The sequence below is a fragment of the Typopeltis vanoorti genome, chromosome 5 (assembly GCF_054136105.1).
Source record: "Typopeltis vanoorti isolate ZY-2024b chromosome 5, IOZ_Tvanoo_1.0, whole genome shotgun sequence".
Lineage (NCBI taxonomy): Eukaryota > Metazoa > Arthropoda > Arachnida > Uropygi > Thelyphonidae > Typopeltis > Typopeltis vanoorti.
Genome location: NC_143553.1, coordinates 36,360,787 through 36,384,463, shown reverse-complemented (window position 1 = coordinate 36,384,463; position 23,677 = coordinate 36,360,787). Strand labels below are relative to the sequence as shown.

The window sequence follows — 23,677 nt, the reverse complement described above, 5'->3', positions numbered from 1 at the left end:
GTTGCCAGAACTTCCTGTCACATGCTATTGGGATGGAATTCTCTGTTAATACTTCACCAGTATCTCCTGTCTGACCTTACCTGATAACTAAAAGTAACAAATAGGTATATTCAGGTGGTGGACCAATCAGGATTACAATCACATAACTCAAGCATTTAGAACTTATGCAATAATACCACAATGAATAATGATTTCTTTTAGATAACAGTGTCATCTTGGTTCTTGTACAAGGGTGGTCTCAAAGGTTCTCAGCCTAACAATGAAAAAACAAATTTATAATTTCAAAATTATTTTTATTTTTCAACATAATCTCCCTTAAGACTAATATGTTTATTCCAGCGATGCTCCAGCACCATTATCCCGTCCCTGCAGTGGTTCTCAGTAAGATCTGCAAAATACCCCTCTGCAGCTGTAATCACTCTTGGTTTGAAGAAAACCTCTGACCAGCGTGTAAGATTTTTAGTTTTGGGAAGAGATAGAATTCAGAAGGAGCCAAATCTGGGGAAATAGGGTGGATGTTCCAACAATTCATAGTGCAGATCCCTTAATTTTCCCATTGGCAAAACACCTTTGTGGGCAGGTGCATTGTCTTGCTGGAAGCTGATTTTTTTCTTCTAGTCTGTTTAAAAGATCGGAATAATATTCCCCGGTTATTGTTTTACCCTTTTCAAGATAATTAATAAACAAAATGCAGCATCCCAAAACACCGATGCCATGACCTTTCCTGTTGATGGAACTGACTTTTTCTTCTTCGGCACTGCCCACTGTTTGGATTCTGGTGTGTAATGGTGAATCCAAGTCTCATCCATAGTAATAAATCAACACACAAAATCAGTTTTATTCTTGTTAAAACTCTCCAAGCACTGTTCAGAGATTTTCATGCGAGTGCGTTTTTGATTTCCTGTGAGCAAGCACGGCACTCATCTTGCACAAAGCTAGTTCTTCCATGTCATTACAAAGGAGTACTATGTCATCAGCATACCTCAGATTACTGATCAATCTACCTCCTATCCTAATTCCTGTCTTGAGTTTGTCCTAAACAAGTGACGAGAAAGTAAACATCCTTGCCTTACTCCTTTTCCAACCTGAAGCCAATCAGTCAATCCAACAACTGTTCTTACTGTGGTTTGCTCCCTATACAAGTTGGATGTGTAATGTTTTTTCCTCAACACACTATCAACCAGATAGTGTGTTGAGGAAAACCCATTCTTTTCATTACTTCCCACAGTTTCACATGCTGAACACATTCAAAAGCTTTAGAGTAGTCTAAGAAACACATTACCAGAGGAAGTCTAAATTCTTTATATTTTTCTATGATTTGTCTAAGGCAAAAGATCTGATCTCTGGTGCCCTTACCTTTCCTAAAACCTGCATTATTCCTCAACTTTGGTCTCAATCCTATTTAGTATGATCTTCAATAAAATTTTGCTTGTGTGAGATACTAAACTAATAGTTCTATAGTTGTTGCATGCTTTCATATCTCCTTTCTTATGTAGTGGTATGAAAACAGACATCTTCCAGTCTCTAGGCCATGATCCTGTTTCCCATATCCTTGTAATCAATCTATGAAACACTTTTATACCTCCATCCCCTGTGGCCTTAATTAACTCTGCTGGGATTTCATCTGCACCTGGTGCCTTATTGCTGTTAAGCTGCTTGTAATATTTTCTTACTCTTGTTTGTTCTTAGTTTCTACACAATCCTTTTCTTAGAACATATGATTCCCCTTTCTCACTTTGTATAAGCTCTAGAGTCCTTTCACTTACGAAACATGAATAACTGAAAGTCCTTTGCGTGAACAATGATCATCCCTCTTAGCACAATTACATAACAAAGGTTTACGTTACCAGGGACCGTTAAAATACTTGGCCTTTTCCACACTTGTCTTGGGAGTGCTTCCGTCTCATTGACCATGCTCCTACTTGATTTCATCTAAAGGAATCAACTGGTGGGCTCGGACATGATTCGCCTCCTTCATAGTAAATAACTCTGGATAGCCGCTATCGGGTCAAGTAGCTACGCATGACTTGTCGATATGCGCTGTGCCTTCTGCAGGATCAGGATCTTTACTTTGCTGATCTACTGCTTGACCAGTAGGCTGCCTCTAAATATCTCCGTATGCTCCTACGACCTCCTGAACTTGAAGACCAGTTGAACGAAAGGGAAAAAAGCCACGAGCTGGTGCCGCCATGCTCTATATATCACTCGCGTGATGTTTGCCTTCTTATGTCAGATTCTTTCTCGTTTGCCCATGGCACCTCACTTCTCCTTGGCACCCAGTGCTGCTGTCTCCCCTAGCATGCTTCACAGGAAACTTCCGTGCGCTCTCTGGTGCACGTGTTCGCTTCAGGCCTTCAGTGCTTAATCCGATTATCTTCTTCACCTCATGACACAAATATTTACACAAAGTTCACAGTTTTAACTTCTAGAATTTTTACAGTGAATAATTATAACATAATGTATAGAGAAAAATACCTAAATTATGAATGCTGTTGGTGGTTTACAATCAGTTTCATATTTTCTGATATACAAATATTAGCTTCGGGAATGTTGTTTCTTGTTAAATTTGAATCAAATACTTATGGCTTAAATTTTCTTTCATTCAGAATTTAACATGCTTAACTGCTGTTTCAACTTCATGCCTAAGTGGAGGAGGTTCCAAATCAAAATTTTCCTGGTGACAGGGCTCTTCCACATTTTCTTTATTCGCTCTACTGTACAGTTCGTCACAGTATTCTTTCCATTTCTTCTGTAGTAATGCTCCATTCCTGTCTTTGATGACATTCAATTTGGGCTTAAAATTTTGCTTTAAGTCACGAACTAAATAAAACATCCTTTTTTATAATTGAGCCTTCTCATCTGGAATTCTATCTCTTCACATTTATTAGTATAGTAATTCTTGTAGAAAGGCTTATACTCTGGTTAAACATGGTTTAAATTTTTACACCACAGCAAGTTCAAATATGAAGAACTATTCATGGAATCAGCCTCAGCCCTTAGGAACATGCCAAACCTCAACAAATTGGGATGCATGAGACTGCCCCAAATTTGGGAAACATACATCAGAAGAACTTCAGCCCGAAGGCCAAGAACACCTAATATAGCCCGCCAGTGGGCACCATCAGGACTTTAGGAAAACTGTAGCTTCCTTCCTTCATTTCTCACATGCTGTTATGTAGTACTTGCATGCACGTGTCTTTACCTTAAGTTCCCATGAAGATGGCAATGTGACGTTGCCGAAATATTGGAAAGTATATATTAAAGTTGATTTAATTTATATTTCTAGTATATGCTGTCAATTCCTTAAGTATTTAATTATCATATTAGTATAGTACTTTTCCTTGTCCTGCTTGATGGCTCTTCTGACTTCTCTATGTAATCTCTTACATTCTTCAATCCCTGTATCTCTTTGTTTTTCCAACCGCTTTTGATTAGTTCCCATGTTGAATCTGATATCCATGGGTCTCTTGGTCTTATTGGGCCGTGATGCTTGTCTTCCACTGCTGGAGAGCCAGGATGTAATCAATCTGGTGCCTTGACCCATCAATGTTAGATATCCAAGTATAGAACCGTCATGGGTGTTTCTGGAAGCAGGTATTGGTAATAACTAATCTGTTAGCATGGGCAAATTCCAACAGTCTTTCACCACAGGTGTTGCGTTCACCTAGACCAAACATGCCGCACTCTGGCCTAACTCTCATACTCTTTCCTACTTTTGCATTTAAGTCCCCTAAGATGTAAAGCATGTCTCTCCTTGGTAGGCAGTCCAAAACAGTTTGTAAGTTTTCATAGAATTCCTCATTCTCTTCTTCAGGCCTATCCATGTGGGGGTGCATAAACTACCACGATTGATAAATTGGTAAGCTGAGCCTTAAATCTAATAGAAAGTATCCTTTCTTTTAGGCTGGCACGGTGATCCGAATGCATTTTTGGAAATTGTGGAGACAACTACCGTGTTTGAATAAAAACTTTAGTTAACTATTACTAAAATTTTTTTTACAATTCGACGTTTCGACCTTTATGTCAAGGTCATCTTCTGGAGCGTACAAATATACACAAGAAACAAGCTATACTACAATCATACTGGTTCGTTAAAGACACTGACTAACCGCTACCACAATTGTTGGCCTGACCTCTGGTGGGAAAAAAAAAAAAAATTATACATCAACGCTAGAGTCCTATTATTTGTGTTGTCTACTATATACATATATTAACGTCATTCCAGCCAGTTTGAGTGGAATGGTTTCTAATACTAGTGGATTGGCTAATGTCCTGACTTATGTTGAATCTTTCATATTAGGTTGGCTGAATGTGTGCCATCCAGATCCTTGGAATTTTCATACCATCTTTATTGTTGATATTTGGGTGGTTTATCAGGATTTCGCAGGATTCTTTAAATTTTCTTTCGTACCATGTTTTTGTGCAGTGTAAGGAGCAGGTGCTTTTCCAGTTGATTTGGTGTAAGGTGTTAAGTGCATGATCTGAGAGGCCTGCTTCACCATAATGGCTAATAGAAAGTATCCTATCATTAATGGGGTTATAACCAAGAAGGCTTCTTTCCTGAGCTGTCTTCAGTATCACAGCTACCCCATGATGTTTTGTGTCACCACCTGAGTAAATAACTAGCTTACCATCCTGGTCTTTTGAAGTGACCTTCTCCATTCCATCTGGTCTTTGTAATTCCCAGGATGTCAATCTTATACCTATCCATCTCTTTGTAGACCTCGAACATTCTATGTGCCAACGTAAAATTCCCTTCTAAGATTAATCTTATACTATTGTGTTGCTCATTCACAATATCACTGATTTTTGATGGAGACTGTAATATACTTCTCAAACAAGACCCTTTTCCTAAGCCCTGAACGCGGCTCTGATTATTCTGCATGACAACCGATGCAGCATGAAATGCATTATAAGGCACAACCATATTAGCCATTTGGAATCATCCATTAAAGCAGTATAAGATCTCAAATATATTTCCATGGATGCCATCTATCAAAATTAGCATATTACATGCTGCCAATAGCCATCGGCCTAACTTGGAACAAATTCTTTTTTTTTCTTAGGTCATTTTCTCATCTTTAGGAAACACCTTCCTTCAAAAATTTTGTAAACAGCAGATCTGTGTTACTTCTAATGTAATGTGTTAGAAAAATTTTTCTTTCTACTTTTTAATCTTCCACCCATATCTGGTATCACTGATCCAACATATGGGAGGTTGAGTCTCTCCATAAAATAGAGGGGGGGGGGGGTTTCATCACCTAATTAAAGCTACACAACATGTAATTAAGGTGCTTTTTCTTCGCATAATCTCTTGCATCTATGAAGAAAATGTATAATCTTTTATCTCATGCATTTATGTAGATGATGCATCAGCTTTCTGTTTTATTTATGGTAATGATAATCCATACCCAAGAGGTTGTTGAACCTGTAGTACATTAGTGCCATGAATAGGCATAAAGTTTTTAGGAAAAAGAAGAAACTTGAACATTGAAGAATACATAAGAAGAGAATTTGTTCCAAAGGACGGCAATAGAAGGAATGGGTGAAGGGAAAGAAAAATATTTTTAACAGACTAGAAGAAAGTGGAGAAATTACTGATATGACCATGGACATATTTGTAGAAGATGCAAGCAGCAGAAAGTGAATCTCCATGAAACAGTGAATGTATGAGAGATGAACGATTAATCAACCTAACTGCTCTCTATCTGTACTGAGTCAAGTGTTTTTCAACAGCTCTTTGGTTCCCAAATATGAGAACAGTATTCATCACTTAGACAGATGTGTGATTTATATAGAGTTAATTGCTGTTCAGAGAGAAAAAACTGTGAGCAGAGTAAGGAACCTGATTGTTAATTAATTTTAATGGTATAGATGAAAACCCAGACTAGTAAGAAAATAACCATTTATTAACTTATTGCTGAAATTTCACTGGTATTCTATCCAGCATCTTCAGAACACAAACAGTTTGTCAGATTATACTGGATTGTCGTTGCTTCGTGTATTATGAAACTGTTTATGTACTCTGAGGATGCTGGATAGAATACCAGTGAAATATCAGCAATAAGTTAATAAATAGTTATTTTCTTACCAGTCTGTGTTCTCATCTATACCTTTAAAATTAATCAACATGTACAATGAATACATAAGCCTTCCAACATGTTTAAGGAATCTAATTTCATGGCTTCTGAGATTTTCTGTATGTTGACCTCAATTTTCAGAGTAATTTGCATCATAACATTAACAATGAAATCTAAATTGCTATATCTGGTTGGCTGAGTGATTAGCATACCCACTCCTCAACCAATAGGTCATGGGGTTCGAATCCCATGTGAGCTTGGATGTTTGTGATTGTCTTTAGGTGGGAGGTGAATTTCATTTCCCTTCTGAGATTTTCTGTATGTTGACCTCAATTTTCAGAGTAATTTGCATCATAACATTAACAATGAAATCTAAATTGCTATATCTGGTTGGCTGAGTGATTAGCATACCCACTCCTCAACCAATAGGTCATGGGGTTCGAATCCCATGTGAGCTTGGATGTTTGTGATTGTCTTTAGGTGGGAGGTGAATTTCATTTCCTGATGTGAGACCACTGACCTGCTTATTGGAGGCCTGAAGTGGCTTGAAAAGTTTCATGTTTGGTCTCTAGAGCAGGGTTTCCTTACTATGTAAATATAAATGAAAAATTATAAAAAAAATATAAAATGGGGGGAAAAAAATCCTTAGCCCACCAGCAATACAAATGTATTATAGGTTTACTAATAACTTTTCGTGGGTGGAAACCACATAAAAAAACAAAAAAATCTAAGGTCAAGACGTGTGTCTGTGCTTCTTTTCACAGTGATGTTATTTTGCATATAAGTACTAACTTATTATATGAATTGTGGAATGGGTTGCCAGAGTCAGTTGAGTGCTTTGTCTGTTGACATAAGTTTTCGTCACCTGCTTACAAGATGAATCATTTGTCTGTCGGCACCTACATCAATATTGTTTTATATGATACAAAACACTAATAAACAAAGTGTAATAAACAAAGTTTGAGCCTAAAGTATCTTCAGGACTGGGGCAACTCGTGGTAAAGGTGGACTAAGCTCTCATCACTTGTCTTAGTATCTCCCATAATGCAAAGCACATCTCCTTGCAGACATGTATAATACTATGCATTAAGGGAAGGACCACTACCCAAACCAGTTTCGACCTTTGAGTTCTCATCAGTAGAAGCCAGAGCCAGAGGTGGTGATACTGAGGTGGAAGCAATGGAGAAGTCATATTTACCTATACGAGTTGTCAAAAGGTGTCTCACCTTATTATTAAATTACTTTGGATTAGAGAGAAAGATGTTGGTAGATATGGGAGATACTAAGACAGGTGATGAGATCTTAGTCCACCTTTACCACCAGTTGCCCCAGTCCTAAAGATACTTCAGGTGCAAACTTTGTTTGCTTACACTTGGATAAAGGATTAAACTAAATTTATTATAGTCTAACCAAGTGGGAAAAAAATTCCAACATGTTTCTTGTGGGCAAAAGGACTTTGTACAAAGACAGTCATAAAGAGAAGTGGTTGTCATGTGCAGCAAGTCACAACTGGGTCCAGAAATTTTTGTAGGTATGCTTGACACAATTAAGACTTATCTGTGATCACCCTGTTGAGATTGGGAGAGAATCCACTGAGGACAAGTGGAACATGGGAGCTGAAAGGACTGCAGATAATAATAGGCAGCATAACGAGTGCAATAAGTTGTTCTCATAGCCTAACCTGCAGCATAAACCATTGTGGTTTAAATTTTTGATGCATGGTGGGTGCCCAGAGAACTGAGCCCCTCAGCACAAAATGAACCAAATCGGTCTGGCCTGGCGAACATCTTTTCCATTATGCATATAGAAATAACATGTTAAAAAAGATTGTTACAGGTGATGAATTGTGGGTTTGCCACTACCATCTGAAATCAAAGTGCACTTCAATGCATTGGAAACATCCAACTCCATTAGCTAGCAAGAAGTTCAAGGTACACCATCATCAGGAAAGCTTACACATACGGTCTTCTGGGATTCCCAGGGAGTACTGCTGGCCCAATTGCAGAAATGTGTTAAAAATGTGAATTCACATCCTACTGTGAAATATTATTGAAGCCTTGGGATGCAATTTGCCAAAAACATCCTGACCTACTAATGAGAGTATTGCTCTTGATGACAATATGAGACCTCATACAACTATAGGAACCCTGGAAAGAATTCAAGAACTTTAGTGGGGACTCCTATAACATCTGTCTGTTTGGATTGTGTTATCAACACTTTGCTGATAACAAGGTATGGAATTAGCTGAGAAAGAATTCTATTCTGCTGGTTTTGAAGGACTAATGAAGCAATGAGATAAGTGTTGAAGGAGATTATTTAGAGAAATGTTTTTCTGAGGTTAATATATATTTTTTTATAATAAGTTATCATTTGTAACTTATTTAGTGACTTTCCCTCATCAGTTTGTATATTTATTTATTTATTTTTGAATTCTACATAAGATGTTTTAATTCTCATGGTTTGTGCTTATTGAGATGCTAGCATTGAGAGAAAATTGGAGGTAATTTTTATTATAATTATCAATTTCATTTAGAATATATTTGAATATTTAACCTAAATTGATAATACTTCTCTTAGGTGAAACAGTAGTAAATGGAGAAGATAAGTTGAGATCACCAGAAAGTGGAGATGTTTCAGCTGCATCACGTAGCAGCAAGGAAGTAAGTGATTCATTACATAGATAAGTAGTTACTGATTGGACATTTATGTTTTGAGATTCTTATGTGTGCTAAAGTAATCTGGTAAATAATTGAGAACTCAATAACTTTCTGATATCTCTCCATTCTCATTTTAAGTATATTCTGGACTGTAAGCTTAGTTGAATAAATATATATATATATATATATATATATGTGTGTGTGTGTGTGTAAAATGTGAGGCAAATTCCAGCCAACAGAACATATGCAATTAAGACATCACATTCATATCCTTACTTGCTTTGTCCACACTTTAAAAAAAATTAAAGTAAACTATATATGATAATGAAATAAACTTTGCTAATAAAGAAATGCATTCAGAAAGTTGTTAGATACCAGCCACTAGGTTTAAATTAAATTGATATCAATAACAAAGTTACTGATAGGGTGGGTATACAATACTAATCTTTCATTCTTATATTTCTGAAGATTAACAGTCACAAAGAATTAATATAATTCAGTTAGTAGATTACACTCACCTTTTCCCCATTTTTGTTTTAAAGAATCCATTGAAACTTTGTTGCATGTGCTGATTTAAAAAAAAAAAAAAAATTTTTTTTGTCATAATATATGGATTATTGGACCATGCCTTGCTTGCTACATCATTGACAGGATAAAATAGTTAACACAATGTAATTTAAATTAACTACAGAGGGGTTGGCAATCAAATCCTAATAAAACAAAAATGTGAAACATCTCTTCCATAACAACTAAATTATGATTCAGCCAATCTCAGTGAGCATAAATAAACTTGAACTGCAAGTACCAATCGGATCAAAAGTCTTCTTAAACTTGGAGACCTAACCTGTATGTTTTATAATAATTTTATTTTCTGTGTACTAGGCTTTTGAAATTTGGACTTTACATGGATCTTTTCTACAAAAATTTTTGACCATTGGTTTGCCTTCCAGTAGTCGCTGAACCATTTAGCACAGACATACTTGAAACACCTTGTTGTACATACTCCCAGCTTAGTTACATATCAGATGATGTGCTTTGCTTTTAGAAGTAAGTTATTTACTACACTACTGCAATTAAGTAAATCATGTATGTCTTCCAACTACCAGATCAGGAAATCCTTTCATTTATTTCAATTTCTTACATGAAATTGAAAAATCACCAGGTGATGTCTACAGACTGCATGATTGTGAGCTTGCAGCTAAATCATTGTTTTAATATTGATATGGCAATTGTAATATTCTTGTATATGACTGTTTTTATTTATTTTTGATATATTTATATTGTGTACGATAGATAAATTGTGTTATTCATGATGCTGATGCAAACGAGAACAATGACAACCAACTTGTCATTGTGTAGGGGATTTGATATGTAGTATGTGTGCTATGTATTCATTATCATGAGAAAATGGATTATGGTATGAGAGTGGCAGTGGAGAGAGTGTCATAGATGTTTTACAAACCAGAAATGCAAGACTTGTCAGGAGCAATAAAAGCCATGAAATCAAAAGTATTGGAGTGAACTGAGTTCAGGGTTTAAATGATGGTGAAAGAAATGTAAAAGAGAGTATAAATGAGGTCATTGAAAGCAGTGGTAAGATAGCATATACAAAAGTTGTGGTGGCAGAAATTCAGGAGAAAGTATAAAAGATCTGAATAAAGAAAGAAATAGCTCACTTGCATGTAGGTCTTTCACTGGACAAAATGTGAGATTGAAAGGCTGCAGAAACAGCAAGAGATAAGAGAAAGAACATAAGTAGATAATTTTTTACGGTGATTCTACAATAAGGGGAGTAATTCAAAAAAGCACTACACAGTCTAGTTTCTCCTGGTGTGAAAATTAATGATATTAGTAATGATGTTAAAGGCAAAAAGGGAAGGTGAAAGAATTGATTGATTGTTTTAGCTGTAGCCAGTGAACTGAGAGGTGAGAAATATTGTATGAGGGAGGATGTGAAATAGTTATTGGAAGAAGCAATAAAAAAAGAGCAAGAAGGAGAAGTTTGTGAGTCTGCTGCCATGCTTTGATAGAGGCAAACTGAAAAACAGCGATGATAGCTAATGAATTAATATGCAGGTTGTGCAGAAGGAATGATGTTCAGCGTGTGGACCCATATCCTGAGTTTGATGGACATAAAGATTTGTACAGTGCTGATGGACTACACTTAATGGATTCAGAGTTAGGTGTCTAGAGAGAGCTTTGTTCATTGAGAGTGTGGAAGTACAAAGTCGAGAAAATTAAGAAATTAGGGAGGATGCAGATGTGATGGCACCCATGAAGCAAATGAGTATGAGAATGACCAGCAAATGGAATGTAGTTTCTCAAGCAAAAATATTGAGGAAGTAAAGGTGGTGGTGGTGGCCTACAGGGATCCTGCAGTTTCTATATAGATTGGTATATAGAAACTCCTTCCTCATGTTCCTGTTACTTCTAGCATTAGTCAAAAATATCAGAGACAAATTTTTGGCATTGATTAGTGCAACTTTGCCAAACATTACAGGCATTAGTGAGACTTCATTAACAGATGATGTAGTTACTCGGATAGAATGTGATGATTAGTATTTTCAGAGAGGATAGAAGAGTACACAGGACAGGGGTGGGATACTGCTAAATTGCAGCACATGAAAGGAAGTCAGTCTTGTGGCAGTTTTTTGAGTCTGTCTGGTGTGAGATTGAGACCAGTAGTACAAAATATAAAGTTTGTTGTCAGGGATGATGCAAAAGACATAAATCAGAATGGCAGGAAGGAAATAGAATTTCTATAATTACTTAAAGTTGAATGTGATAGAAGGGAATCATGGCATGGGAGTTTTGGATCTTGTTATAGGATCAGAAGGCCTCTCCACCAAGGTGGCTACATTGTCTCTGATTGGGGAAAGTGATCGTATGGTCTTGACCTGGGAGGGAAATTCCAATTAAGAAGAGGTATATGTGGAACTACAATGCAGGTGATAATGATTCACTTAGGAGGCAACTTGAAGCAGTATTATAGCATAAAGATCTGCAAAGAAAGCATGTTCATGGTGGATAGTCTACAGATATCTGGAGGAGACAAAATCAGGTACAAGTTTGATGGATAAGTAGTATAATTTAACATGTTCGCTGCCAACTATGAGTATACTTGTAGTAGGTAAACCAGCCACACAAGCCAGCTACAAGTATACTTGTATGACGCTTACTGCCAGCAACGAGATTACTGTACTGACCTTGAAGAAGTGAAAATGCTTGGCTTGTGGAGCTAGCATCAAACTGTGTATTCTCATAGATGGTATATGCTCTGCACAAGCCAACTACGAGTATACTCGTATGACACTTACCGCTGGCAACGAGATTACCGTACTGACCTTGAAGAAGTGAAATTGCTCGGCGTACGGGAACAGACTATGCCGAAGTAGCGTGGCAGCGACCATGTTAAGCATGAGCTTCAAACAATATGTTGTGAAGGGTATATAAGGAGAAAGGTGATTATGAGAAGAAATTAGCTGAACAGGCAAAAGGAAAAAGTTTTTTTCATTATGTGGCAAGTAGGATGAAGAATGACCATGGAAGGATAACTTTAATGATTGCAGGTGGTAGAGAGGTAACAGAGGTAGACAAATTGTTGAGTGGTCATTTTGCAAGGATATCATTACCCTTCTTCTTCCTATCATGGAATATAGGCCATGTGGCCTGTTCCGGTCTCATGCCATCTCTTTCTTGGTCTTCCAATTCTTCTTTTTCCACTTATTTTGTATCTGTATAATATTTTTGGTAGTCTGCTGTTGTCCATTCGATTTAAATGTTCTAGCCATTTTTTTTTATACTGTCTTATGTAGTAATTAATTTGTTTGATTTTTAGGGATTGTAAGATTTCTTCATTTGTTTTGTGGTCCCACTTGGTATATCCAGCTGTTTTTCTGAGGAACTTCATTTCTGCTGTTTGAATTCGTTTTTCATCTTTCCTTTTCATGGTCCATATTTCGCCTCCGTATAGTAGAGTTGGTTTTGACAAGACATTATATAGTCTGATTCTAGTGTGTTTTTGTACCAGGGATGGCTTAAATATACTATTTATTATGCCATTTACTTTGACAAAGTTTGATATTTTAGTGTCTATGTCTTTTTCTTCTTCGTATGATAGATCACATCCCAAGTATCTGAAAGTGTTTACTTGTTCTAGTATTGTATTATCTATCACTATTTTACTTCTTATTGGGTTTTCTCCTTTGAATGCCATTAGTTTTGTTATTACTATTTTGATATCATTACCTAAATGAAAATATTATTATGAGAGAGATGAGGAACTCATGTTAGAATAGAGGTTGAAGAATTAGAAGAGGTACTTAGTATATTGCAGAATCTGAATGTAAATACAGCTGTGGGATTGGATGAGATATCTGCTCAAGTTTTATGAGAATGTGCAGGAGAACTGGCACTGCTTTTGACTATGTTTAAGTCTGAACTCTGCCAAAGTTCCAAGACAATGGAAAGGGGGCAGAATAGTTGCTTTGCATAAAGAAGGTTCTCATTCTGTGGCAGCAAATGTACTGGAAAAGTTCATCAAAAAAGAGAATTCAGGAATGGTTGGATAAGAATATGATACCCTTATGAGGAGCAGCATGGCTTTGTGAAGGATTGATCATGCCTTAGTAATCTACTGCCTTTTTATAATAGTGACAGCTGAGTTGAATAAAGGGAAGGACTACACTATGATACTGCAGAATTTTGCAAAGGCATTTGACAGGATACCACATGAAACTGTTGATATGGATATTAGGGTAGCTGCTGGACAGATAACAGAAGTAATATATGGAGGAGCAGAATCCAGAAGGTGGGTGACTAGTGGTGTGGCAGAGGGCTCTGTGCTTGCACCACTGCTGTTTAATTTGTACATAAATGATATAGGAAATAATCTCAAGAGAGATATTCAGTTTTTGCTGATGATGCAAAGTTGGGTAGGGTAATAGTTAATCAAGGTGATGTAGAAACTTGCAGGATGATTTAAATAGACAGGCAAAACATAATGAATGTCAATTCCATTTTATTTTATTTCAGACCAAGTCTTTCAAACTAATAGCATAACCGTTATCGACTGAATTATAAAGGCTATGCTTTAGTAAATGCAGTTTAAAAATATCAGCCAATGTTTTTAACTCACCGGATTGGTCATGCAGAACTTTTAGAAAGATTAGTCAGGTTTAATATGTCTCAAAGCTTCTAAGAGAATATTTTATTTTAACATTCATTATTGTTAACTACAAAGATAATAAGTCGAAAGGCTTATTATCTTTGTAGTTAACAATAATGAATGTCAATTTAATGTTGAAAAGTGTAAACTTATGAATTTTGGTTTAGAACATGTTGCTAAGGTAGCTCATAAGATTACTTGGCTATTGAAGACAAAAGCAGAGGTAGAGAATTTATCATTTCTCTTTTTAAAGCCTCGAGGCAGCCATATCTAGATTACTGTGCTCAGGTCCAGTCATCTGGGTTTCTTCATGGATAAAGTGCTGGAGAGGATCCAGAGACGAGTGAACAAGATGAGTGTTCAGTGGAATGCCCCTTATGCAGATATATTTTTGAGGGTTTTTGAACAATGAAGGACTATAAAAAAATTATTAACTATGAAGGACTTGTCAATGATGTGCAACTCCAAGGATCCCATTAAAACCCATTTTTCTTTGCAATTTGTTTAAAACATTTGTGTTCCTTTCCAATAAAAACAAAATTACAATGATCCTTTTGTTTATTTATCTTGATTGCTTTAAGAAACATGGTGGGGAAAAGTGCCACCAGTACTGTTTCCTCATCTTAAAAGTGCTCCTGAGCTCAAAAAGATCAGTAATCTCTGCCCTAAAATGTAGGTGAGCCACATTATGTGTAAAAGTAACTAAATGAAAGTCATGGGAAGACGGGTAAGATTATGGAAAATAAATATCAGGAAGGTGGCAGAATGGAGAAAAAAGTACTTAAAATAGAGTTATTTTGAAAGACTGTTAAATGAACCAAACAGTGACAGAACCATAATAGAAAATTTTCGAGAGGAATGCAAAAAAAAAAAAAAAGAGTACATATCAATACTTGAGGTAGGAAAGGCATCTGGAGTAGATAACATTCGACAAGAAATGCTTAAGTATGGAGATGTAAAAATTTTGCAGTGCTACGCTGCATAATTCAGAGTGCCTGGTCAAAAGGTGATTCCAGATGATTGGAGTAGAGCTCTCATAGTACTTATCTATATAAAATGCAATTAAGCTGAATATGAGAATTACTCAGGATTTTTCTACTAAGTTTTCCATGTGGCATTCATGCAATATAACTGAAAAGAGATTGAGAAGTATTATGGAAGAGAAACTTGAAGAACAACACGCTGAGTTCAGGCCAAATAGAGGTTATCCTATGTTAATATGATTCTGCCATTGATATCTCTTCGTGCCCATAATTTTTCTCAGAACTCTCATATCTCTGGTTCCTAATCTTTCATTAATTACTTTATTTATATAACCCATTTACCTCATATAACCCAGTTATATGGGGTAAATGGAACATTATACAGAACAATGCATAGTCTATATCAGGGATGGGCAACCTTTTTAAGTGTGCATGCCAAAATTGCCAAATCTTTGATGCAAAATTTTATCACATGCCAACTGAAATTTTGGAGAACATATTATTATTTGATTGTATTTTAAATATTGGGAGAACATTTTCAAATAAACAAAAATCACAATAGAGCATCAACGAATATTGTAAGTCATGTAAGATTGAATGAATTGAAAATTAGTGATGGAATTTTTACTTAAAAGTCCTACCCTGTTGATAGCATGCATATTTATTATTTGCCTTTAAGTGTAATTCTAGCTATGATTTTAAGATCAGCAAAATAGTAAGCAATAATTCTGAATTTTTTTTTTTTTTTATAAAGATCAATCACATCTAAGTTTTTTTACGTTTTTCCAATATGTTACAGTGCACAATCTCATAATCGTTTTACTTGACTGATGCACAATAAAAGAAAAGAAAATTAAAGCTATTCTTTTATTAATGATTAATCCCTTACGAGTAATACATAAAAATTACAGATAAAATAAAACGTTATTTTACCTACATAATATATTAAATAGAAGTTATCTTTACCATTTTTAGCAGAAAACATCAAATCAAAACTAGAGAAAGTCTTACTTATTTAGCATCAGTGAGACTTCTGCTGCTGCATCACTGATGACATAATTTATATCTGGTTTATATTTTGTAACCTTGCGAGATATTTATACGCTACTACTTCTATTACAAGACTTAACAAAGTTCATCACTGAAAACAATGATTCACAAGAATGTGTTTATACAAAAATGGATAGTAATGCTGTTGCAAAGGTTTTGAAACATACAAAAGTTTCTGGAATAGTATTCCAAGTCTCGTTTTCTGCACTTCTCTCTGTTACTCCCATCTCTAATCAATATTTTCCAAGTCAAGTTCAATAAATTTGTGCCTCCAGAAATTTATTGAACTCCAAATTGAACATCCATATTTATCCATGAAAAAATACTGTTTACATCCCTCTTAAAACTCCAAGTTTCATTTTGAATGCCTTTATGTCATCAAACATAATAACAAGAATTAGAAGAAACACACGTATAAACCACAGTGAAAATTATTTAATTGTAAATATTTCATCCTAAGTATCTTAGGACAATAAATTTCCAGAGCACACAAATTCTGCTCCTCTGAAGAATCTTTAAACCAGGAATTAGAAGTTATCAAAAATACAGCCATCCTAAATGGATATAATCCCAAAACAACTCAAAAAATCATCAGTCACTTCTGCATACATCAAACCAGACAGGAAGAAGTGCATAGGATTCCCATACCTTACGTTAAAGGCATCTCAGAAAGTCTTTCTAAAATTATGAAGAAATACAATTTTGCCACTACTTACAAACCTATCAACCAAATTTACAACTTATTACCTTCTCCTAAGGACAAATTCTCACCCTTCATGTTACCTGGTGTTTATGAGATTCCATGCTCATGCAAATTATCTTACTTTGGACAGACAGGTAGGTCTGTTCAGAAATGCATCTCGGAACATCAAGACCACATTCGTCTTCTTAAACTGCAGAAATCTGGCCTCTCTCAACACGGAATTGAAAATCCAAACCATAGGATCCATTGGGAAAAGGCTAAACTTTTACATAGATCTTTATTTAAACATGAACGTTTATACAAAGAAAGCTCTGAAGCTCTACTACACAGACCAAACCTAAACCACAACAACGTTCTTACTATTCCTAAAGTATGGGAAATTATCATACAAAACTGTGTTAAATAATTAACGGTTTTTTTTTTTTTTTTTTTTTTTTGTACTACTTTAGCACGTTATGCACGTTTTCATGAGATTCTATTGTAATCATGCGCCCTAACTGTATGTTATTCCTAATTTTTGTTTAAATACTGTACTGATGATGTCCTAAGATACTTAGTATGAAATATTTACAATTAAATAATTTTCACTGTGGTTTATACGTGTGTTTCCTCTAATTATGAACGCACCACAGGTTTCGTTATTGAAAAAAATAATAACAAGAGTCTTACCAGCGCCCTGAAGTTTAAGGTTCGTCATTTAAATGTTTGCAAAAATCTCCAAAAAACATCAGTTTACAAACCCACAAGATGTCATACATTTCTTTATTAGTCAAAAAGAGATTTATCTCATCCAGGCATTCAACAAATCGTTTCAGAACAAGACCTCGACTAAGCCAATGAACGTTGTACATTATTAGTCCTTTGTACACCGAATTCACTTCATTCAATAGCTTCTGAACCTGTCTTTTATTCAAAACACATGCAGAAATCTAATTAACAGACTTGATTACTGTTTGCATCACTTCTTGAAGTTCCTTTAAATTTGGTTAAGATGTTGGATATGTATTTATTTGATTATTTTTAAGGTGAACCCCTCAGTTGTATGCTGGAAAAAAAAGTCGGAGTGCCAAAGGTTACCCTCCCCTGGTGTATATTTAAGTTGTAAGTAGTTGGACTTGAAGGAAATATAGGAAGGTGTTTTGATATAAAAACAGGGGTAAGACAGTGATGTGCATTATCTCCACTCTTATTCATTATCTATATGGATCACTTTATGAAATAAAGTGAAATTAAACCTGATATTTGAATTGGAGATGTCAAATTTAACTCTTTGCTTTATGCAGATATTACAATCCTACACATGTCAATGGCTGGTCTCTAGGATTCTCTAATTAAGCTGAATTACAGCTGTTACAAATTCGGCATGAAAATTAGCAATAAAATGACCAAAATTATGAAACTTTGAACTTCGGGCCTGAACAGAAGGTTTAATTCCAAATGATTGGAGTAGAGCTCTCGTAGTACCCATCCATAAAAATAAAGAAATGAAGCTGAATGTGAGATGCACATCCAGCTTTTTTCAACAAGGATGCACATTATCTCTACTCTTATTCAGATGATGATGTACTCCCTAACACATCTACTGTAAGTCTCCAGGATTCTCTAACTAAATTGAATAACAGCTATAACAAATTTGGCATAAAAATCAGCAATAAAAAGACCAAAACTATGAAAATAGGCAGAAACATAGAAAATTTCAGCTGCATTCTGAATGAAGATCCTATAGAACAAGTAAAATATTTCAGCTATTCAGGCACAGTTTCTAGTGAAGGTGGCAGGTTAAATCTGGAAATAGACAACAGAATAAGCAAAACTGGTATGGTGGGTAGCCAGCTGAATAAATTTATATGAAATAAGAGAGAAATTAGCCAAAACATCAAACTAGCAGTATACAAGACAATGTTCAAAGTTGAGTTAGAAATAAAACATTGATCAAAGACTACGGTTTTGAACCGATGGCATCATTGACAGAATCATATTTAGAAATGAACTTGATGCTGTTAGCATTTAAGAATGTGTAATCAGAGCTAATCTAAGGTGGTATATAACCATTCAAATAAAATGGCTGAAGAAAGGTTAGCAAAACAGATGTTTGATGCCAAGATGGCAGGAATGAGACCCCAAGATCTAGGTGGATTGATTACAGAACTGCCTTAGAAGAATGAAATGTTATATATGACAATATTGGAGTACTCATAAGTAATGGACTAATTTGGAGCAAAATTGTGTATAGATTAATAATAATGTAAACTTAATCATGTAGTGCTGTCATAGTAACCCAAATACCCTTTTGGGGTACATATCAGGAAATGATGATGATGATGATATGCTTCTACAAGTACCTTTTACACTAGTGATTTCACTATGCCGTTTTTCATGCCATGGGCACTCTCGTAGGTTATCATAATCATTTGCCTTATAGTTACATGCATATTCCTTTGGTTCCAGTTAAAAGTGCTTAATCATTCTCTCTGATTAAACAGTCACTTTGTTTTTATACAGATTTTCAAATGCAGTATTCTTGCACTGTGAGTCCCTTCTATCACTTGCTTCTTAAGGCAATTATCCCACAATACATCTATATATTTTTCCTTCATCTTACATTCTTTGCCTTCCATCTGTTAATACATCAGATGCCTCTGGCTTGATGCATTATTGACTGTGTATTTTGTCTTGTTAACATCTACTGCACACCACCACCTCAAACCAATTGCTAGTGTTACTTATACCACCACCATCATTCAGGATCTCTCTTCTTGTTGAATTTAATTCTGCAATCATTACCAGTACTTTTCTTCATGCTTATTCGTGAAAGAAAGTATTGGTAATGATTTTCTGTTTTTTGCTTGTCTTTCCTAGATACACTGCATCATCACAGTTCTGCTATCCAGGTTTCCATAGTGCCAATAATTTTTTTTGTCCCATATCATTCATCTGTACTAAAAATTCATCTCCTTTATTTCTTATGCTCCTGGCATTAATGAATGTGCGCAACTCCTTTCTCTATTATTGGGATTATTATTCTTTGGCATCTCAATCTCTCACCTTAGTGTGTGTGTGTCCATTTCCAAGCTCTCATGCAGTGACCCTATCATTTAGTTTGTAATGACTACATATATCCTCTCCTTCACTTAACACCAGATCTTTTCAAGTGTAATTGATCCAGCAACTATAAATCTCCTTTCTACCATCAAAACCTCCCCATTTATCAAGAACTGTGCAATCTACGCAATGAATCATTAGCAGTCACAGCTTTCCATATCATATTGTTCATATTAATACTTTAGTATAGGTTCAAAATCTTAACTCTTTTGCTCTCCCTACTTCCCAGCTTTTCATGGAAGCATCATGTAATATTCACACTTGCAGTTTTTTCTCAGATCACTATGCCATCCTCTCATAATCTACTCATATTTCCTAACATACAATTCACACATGCTCCATCACAACACATGAAATTACAGGATGACTACTACTGCACATGCTAACTACATAAGTAAATAACATATCTTTTGATAACAACAATTTGTATTCTTGTTTGCATTTTTTGTTGACATTTTCCAACAGAAGTGATTGGAGTTTCCAGATATATAAATCTCTCTACTTGGTTTGTGGGTAGTCTTTTAAAGTTATGTTTAGAATTTTATTCATCTCTTTATGTATCATTCTTTTTACAATGAAATCAGCTCTGTTAGTTTATTTACTACTGTCATCATCAAATTCCTCATATGTATCCTCAAGGCATGTACAGGATATTGTGAAAGCATTACATGAAGAACTTACATAATTACTAACTTCCTATCATCAATTTTCTGCCAACATTATTAGATCTTATATTTCTGTGTTCTAAGGCACATTTTACTGTATCAATACACCTATATCTTGATCTTCCTGCTAACCTGGCAGAGAACACTTGGTTTGCTAATTTTTCCTCGCCCATTTCGTTGAAGTGACCATATACTACCTGAGATTAGCTAACAATGTCGAGTTCTTTCCTAATATCCTGATTTTTAATATGATTCTGCCATTGATGTCATCTGTTCATGCCCCTAATTTTTCTCAGGACTCTCATATCTGTTGTCTCTAGTCTTTGGTCAAGTGTTTTGTTTCTAACTCAGCTTTCAGATCCATAAGTTAAAATTGGTTCGAACACTGTCTTGTATACAGCTAATTTAAGACTAATTTCTTTCTTATTCCACATAAATTTATTCAGTTGACTTCCTGCTATACCAGCTTTGTTGATTCTGTTGTCTATTTCTATATTTAACTTACCATCTTCACTAAAGGTTGTGCCTAAATAGCTGAAATGTTTTACTTGTTCTATAGGTTATCCATTCACGGTGCATTTGATATTTTCAATGTTTCTGCCTAATTTCATTGTCTTTGTCTTTTTGATGCTGACCTTCGTACCATATTTATTACAATGGTTATTCAATTTAGTCAGGGAATCTTGCAGACTTGTAGAGGATCTATTTAGAAGTATAACATCATCCACATAAAGCAAAGAGCTGACATTAACATCTCCAATTTTGATATCAGGTTTAATACCACTTTCCTTCATAACGTGATCCATATAGATAATGAATAAGAGAGGGGATAATGTACGTCCTTGTCTGATACCAGATTTAACATTGAACCACCTTCCTGTACTTCCTTACAACTCAAATAAAGACTAAGTATTGCTTGATAATGCACCATGATTTCTAAACGATCTGTCGTAAAGTGAAAATCTGATCCTGACAGGCACTATTTGGCCTGAATCCACCTGAATCTATCTTTAGATCCTTCTCTACCCAACCTTAACAATAATGATATTATACATATAAAAATCCAGGTTTTTTTCAAATAATTTCCCCACATTACCCCTTCCTTTAATAGCAGAGGAAAGCACATTGCTGGGATAAGGAGACAGAAAACAAAATTTTCCTCCTTTATTATTCTTCGTATATTAGTTTTATAACACTTCAGTAATGCACTAAGATTTGGGTAAAGAGCCACATTGTAAAAAAGGGTCACTCCTAAATGAAAGTAGGCTACATTAGCCATTAAAATAATAGTTTTAGAGGAGTAACATGGGAATTTTCCCAGAAAAATACCTATAGTCAATGAGACTTTTCTTATTCCTTGCCTCTTCTCTCTCCATGTCCTGAGCAGAAATCCAACTGGTATTTGTTATGATTAGCTTTGCTCTTTTCTCCAAATTTTCCCAAAATAGTTCTGTATGTTAACAATCATTTTCTACTCTGCTATTTAGATCCCCAACAAGAACCAATTTTTCATTGTGTCAATTGCTTTCTCTCAAGCTTCAAGAAATTCCTCCACTTCTACCTTAGTAGAACCTTCTGTGGGACCACAGGCACAAATAAGTCATTGTCCAGTTCCCCATTCTGATATTTGTCCACATTACTCTACTTGATATTGCCTGCTATTCAAGAAGAGTAGCCTTGTGTTTAGTGTTGAATACTATAGTTACAACTTTTTTCTGATTGTTTTTGTATTTATTGCTTAGAAAGATCTCACCAGTTTTTGTATTTTTTGTTTCAGTCACCCCTATTATGTCGATCTGGTACTTATCTAATTCCTCAGCAAGCTCCATTTCTTTGCCATTCAGGCTTATGTTGATGGTACCTATCCTGAACTCTGATGTTGAATTGGAATGTGTTTCTGGATTTGTTCCAGTAGCTGACTTTTCACTGTTCTCTGTGGTTCTCTAGCGAAAACAACAGGGGGCCATGGAACCAGGGACTCCCCAGCTGGCATGAAATTCTGTCTTTTTGTACCATTATTTTATATTATGGTTTAAGCCAATAAGAATACAATTTGGTCGGCTAAATCCCAAATTGCCAGCTCATCCTCATTTATTTGGTATTCTCTTCATTCTGTGTCATAAAGTTATAATTTTTTCCTACCAATTGAGATGCCTTGTTGTGTTTTATTTCTTGCATGTCCCTTTCTGAGAAGATCCCAAACAACGACTGGAATATACATCTTTGTCAAGCTCTTCTTTTGATATATATCCATTGTGTGTGACTTTATTTCTGTTGTAGAATGCTGATTGCAATATGTTTTTATTATTCTTGTCTTTGACTCTGGTTCATTTTTTTTTAAACATCTCTGTATGCCGAACATGAAGACTGTCAAATACTTCCTTGAAATCTCCGCTGAAGCAGTCAGAACTCTTTTTGTATAGCAGTTGACCCATTCAGATATCATTCTGTGATTTAACATATTACATTGCTTTTTTTTTTTTCTTCTTCACTTCTCAATCTATGTTTATCAGGTTTTGACACCTGTTTTTTTTTTTTTTTTTTGATAAATGAAAGATACCTTTACTCTGAAAGATAAAGATGCCATTCGGTTAACAATATAATAAACAAATGGAAATTGCAAATTACATTTTTAAACATTTCACTTGTAACTGAATATAAATCATTAATATATTTCCTCCAGTGTTATAGGATATTTCTTTCCTCTGAACTCCGTTAGCTGCTAAATATGTAGTTTCTTTCCTGTTTCCCTCATTACATTTGTGTTATTTCTTTAATTTTTCTCTATATTTATGTCTCGCAGCCAAAGGGTTATAAGTCCATAGTACATCAGGTATTTTGGGTGTGCTGAGGAATTTTTTACATATTTCAGAAACCCTCTTCTAAAGACAAGACATTGAACTTTCTCAAGCCTCTTGCCTCCAAGAAGCAGGATGATGAAATTTATCTCTCACTGACAGTCAAATATTTATGATCACTGTGGGTTGGAGAGCAAATATGGTAACCAATTGGCCAGCCAGGTTACCATTTATTTAGGCTTTCTTTTTTAAAAAAAAATAATAATAATAATTCTATAATTTCATCACCAGTTCATTTTCTTTTTTGCATGTTCTTTGGATGTATTCTGTCTAGTTTGTGCATGATTCCTTTGAACTCCTTCCAAGTCTTCACTATAACACTTTCATTGTTATTTTATTTTTCTGTTCACCATTTTCAGAATGAAATAACTCTTTAAATGGATATCTGTTTCTAATTCATATTTATCTGAAG

The 23,677-nt window shown here is 35.2% G+C and overlaps 1 protein-coding gene across 4 annotated transcripts in view; it reads left to right on the top strand.

Annotated features, from left to right (window-relative positions):
• Nucleotides 1–23,677, top strand: part of LOC150106320 (protein hu-li tai shao-like) — a 469,862-nt gene that overhangs the window by 434,513 nt on the left and 11,672 nt on the right. For all 4 annotated transcript variants that reach the window (XM_090393077.1, XM_090393078.1, XM_090393076.1 and 1 more), the window contains one exon: nucleotides 8,658–8,740. In XM_090393077.1, coding sequence (XP_090249203.1) covers nucleotides 8,658–8,740 — 83 coding nt within the window. The remainder of the gene's footprint in view (nucleotides 1–8,657; nucleotides 8,741–23,677) is intronic.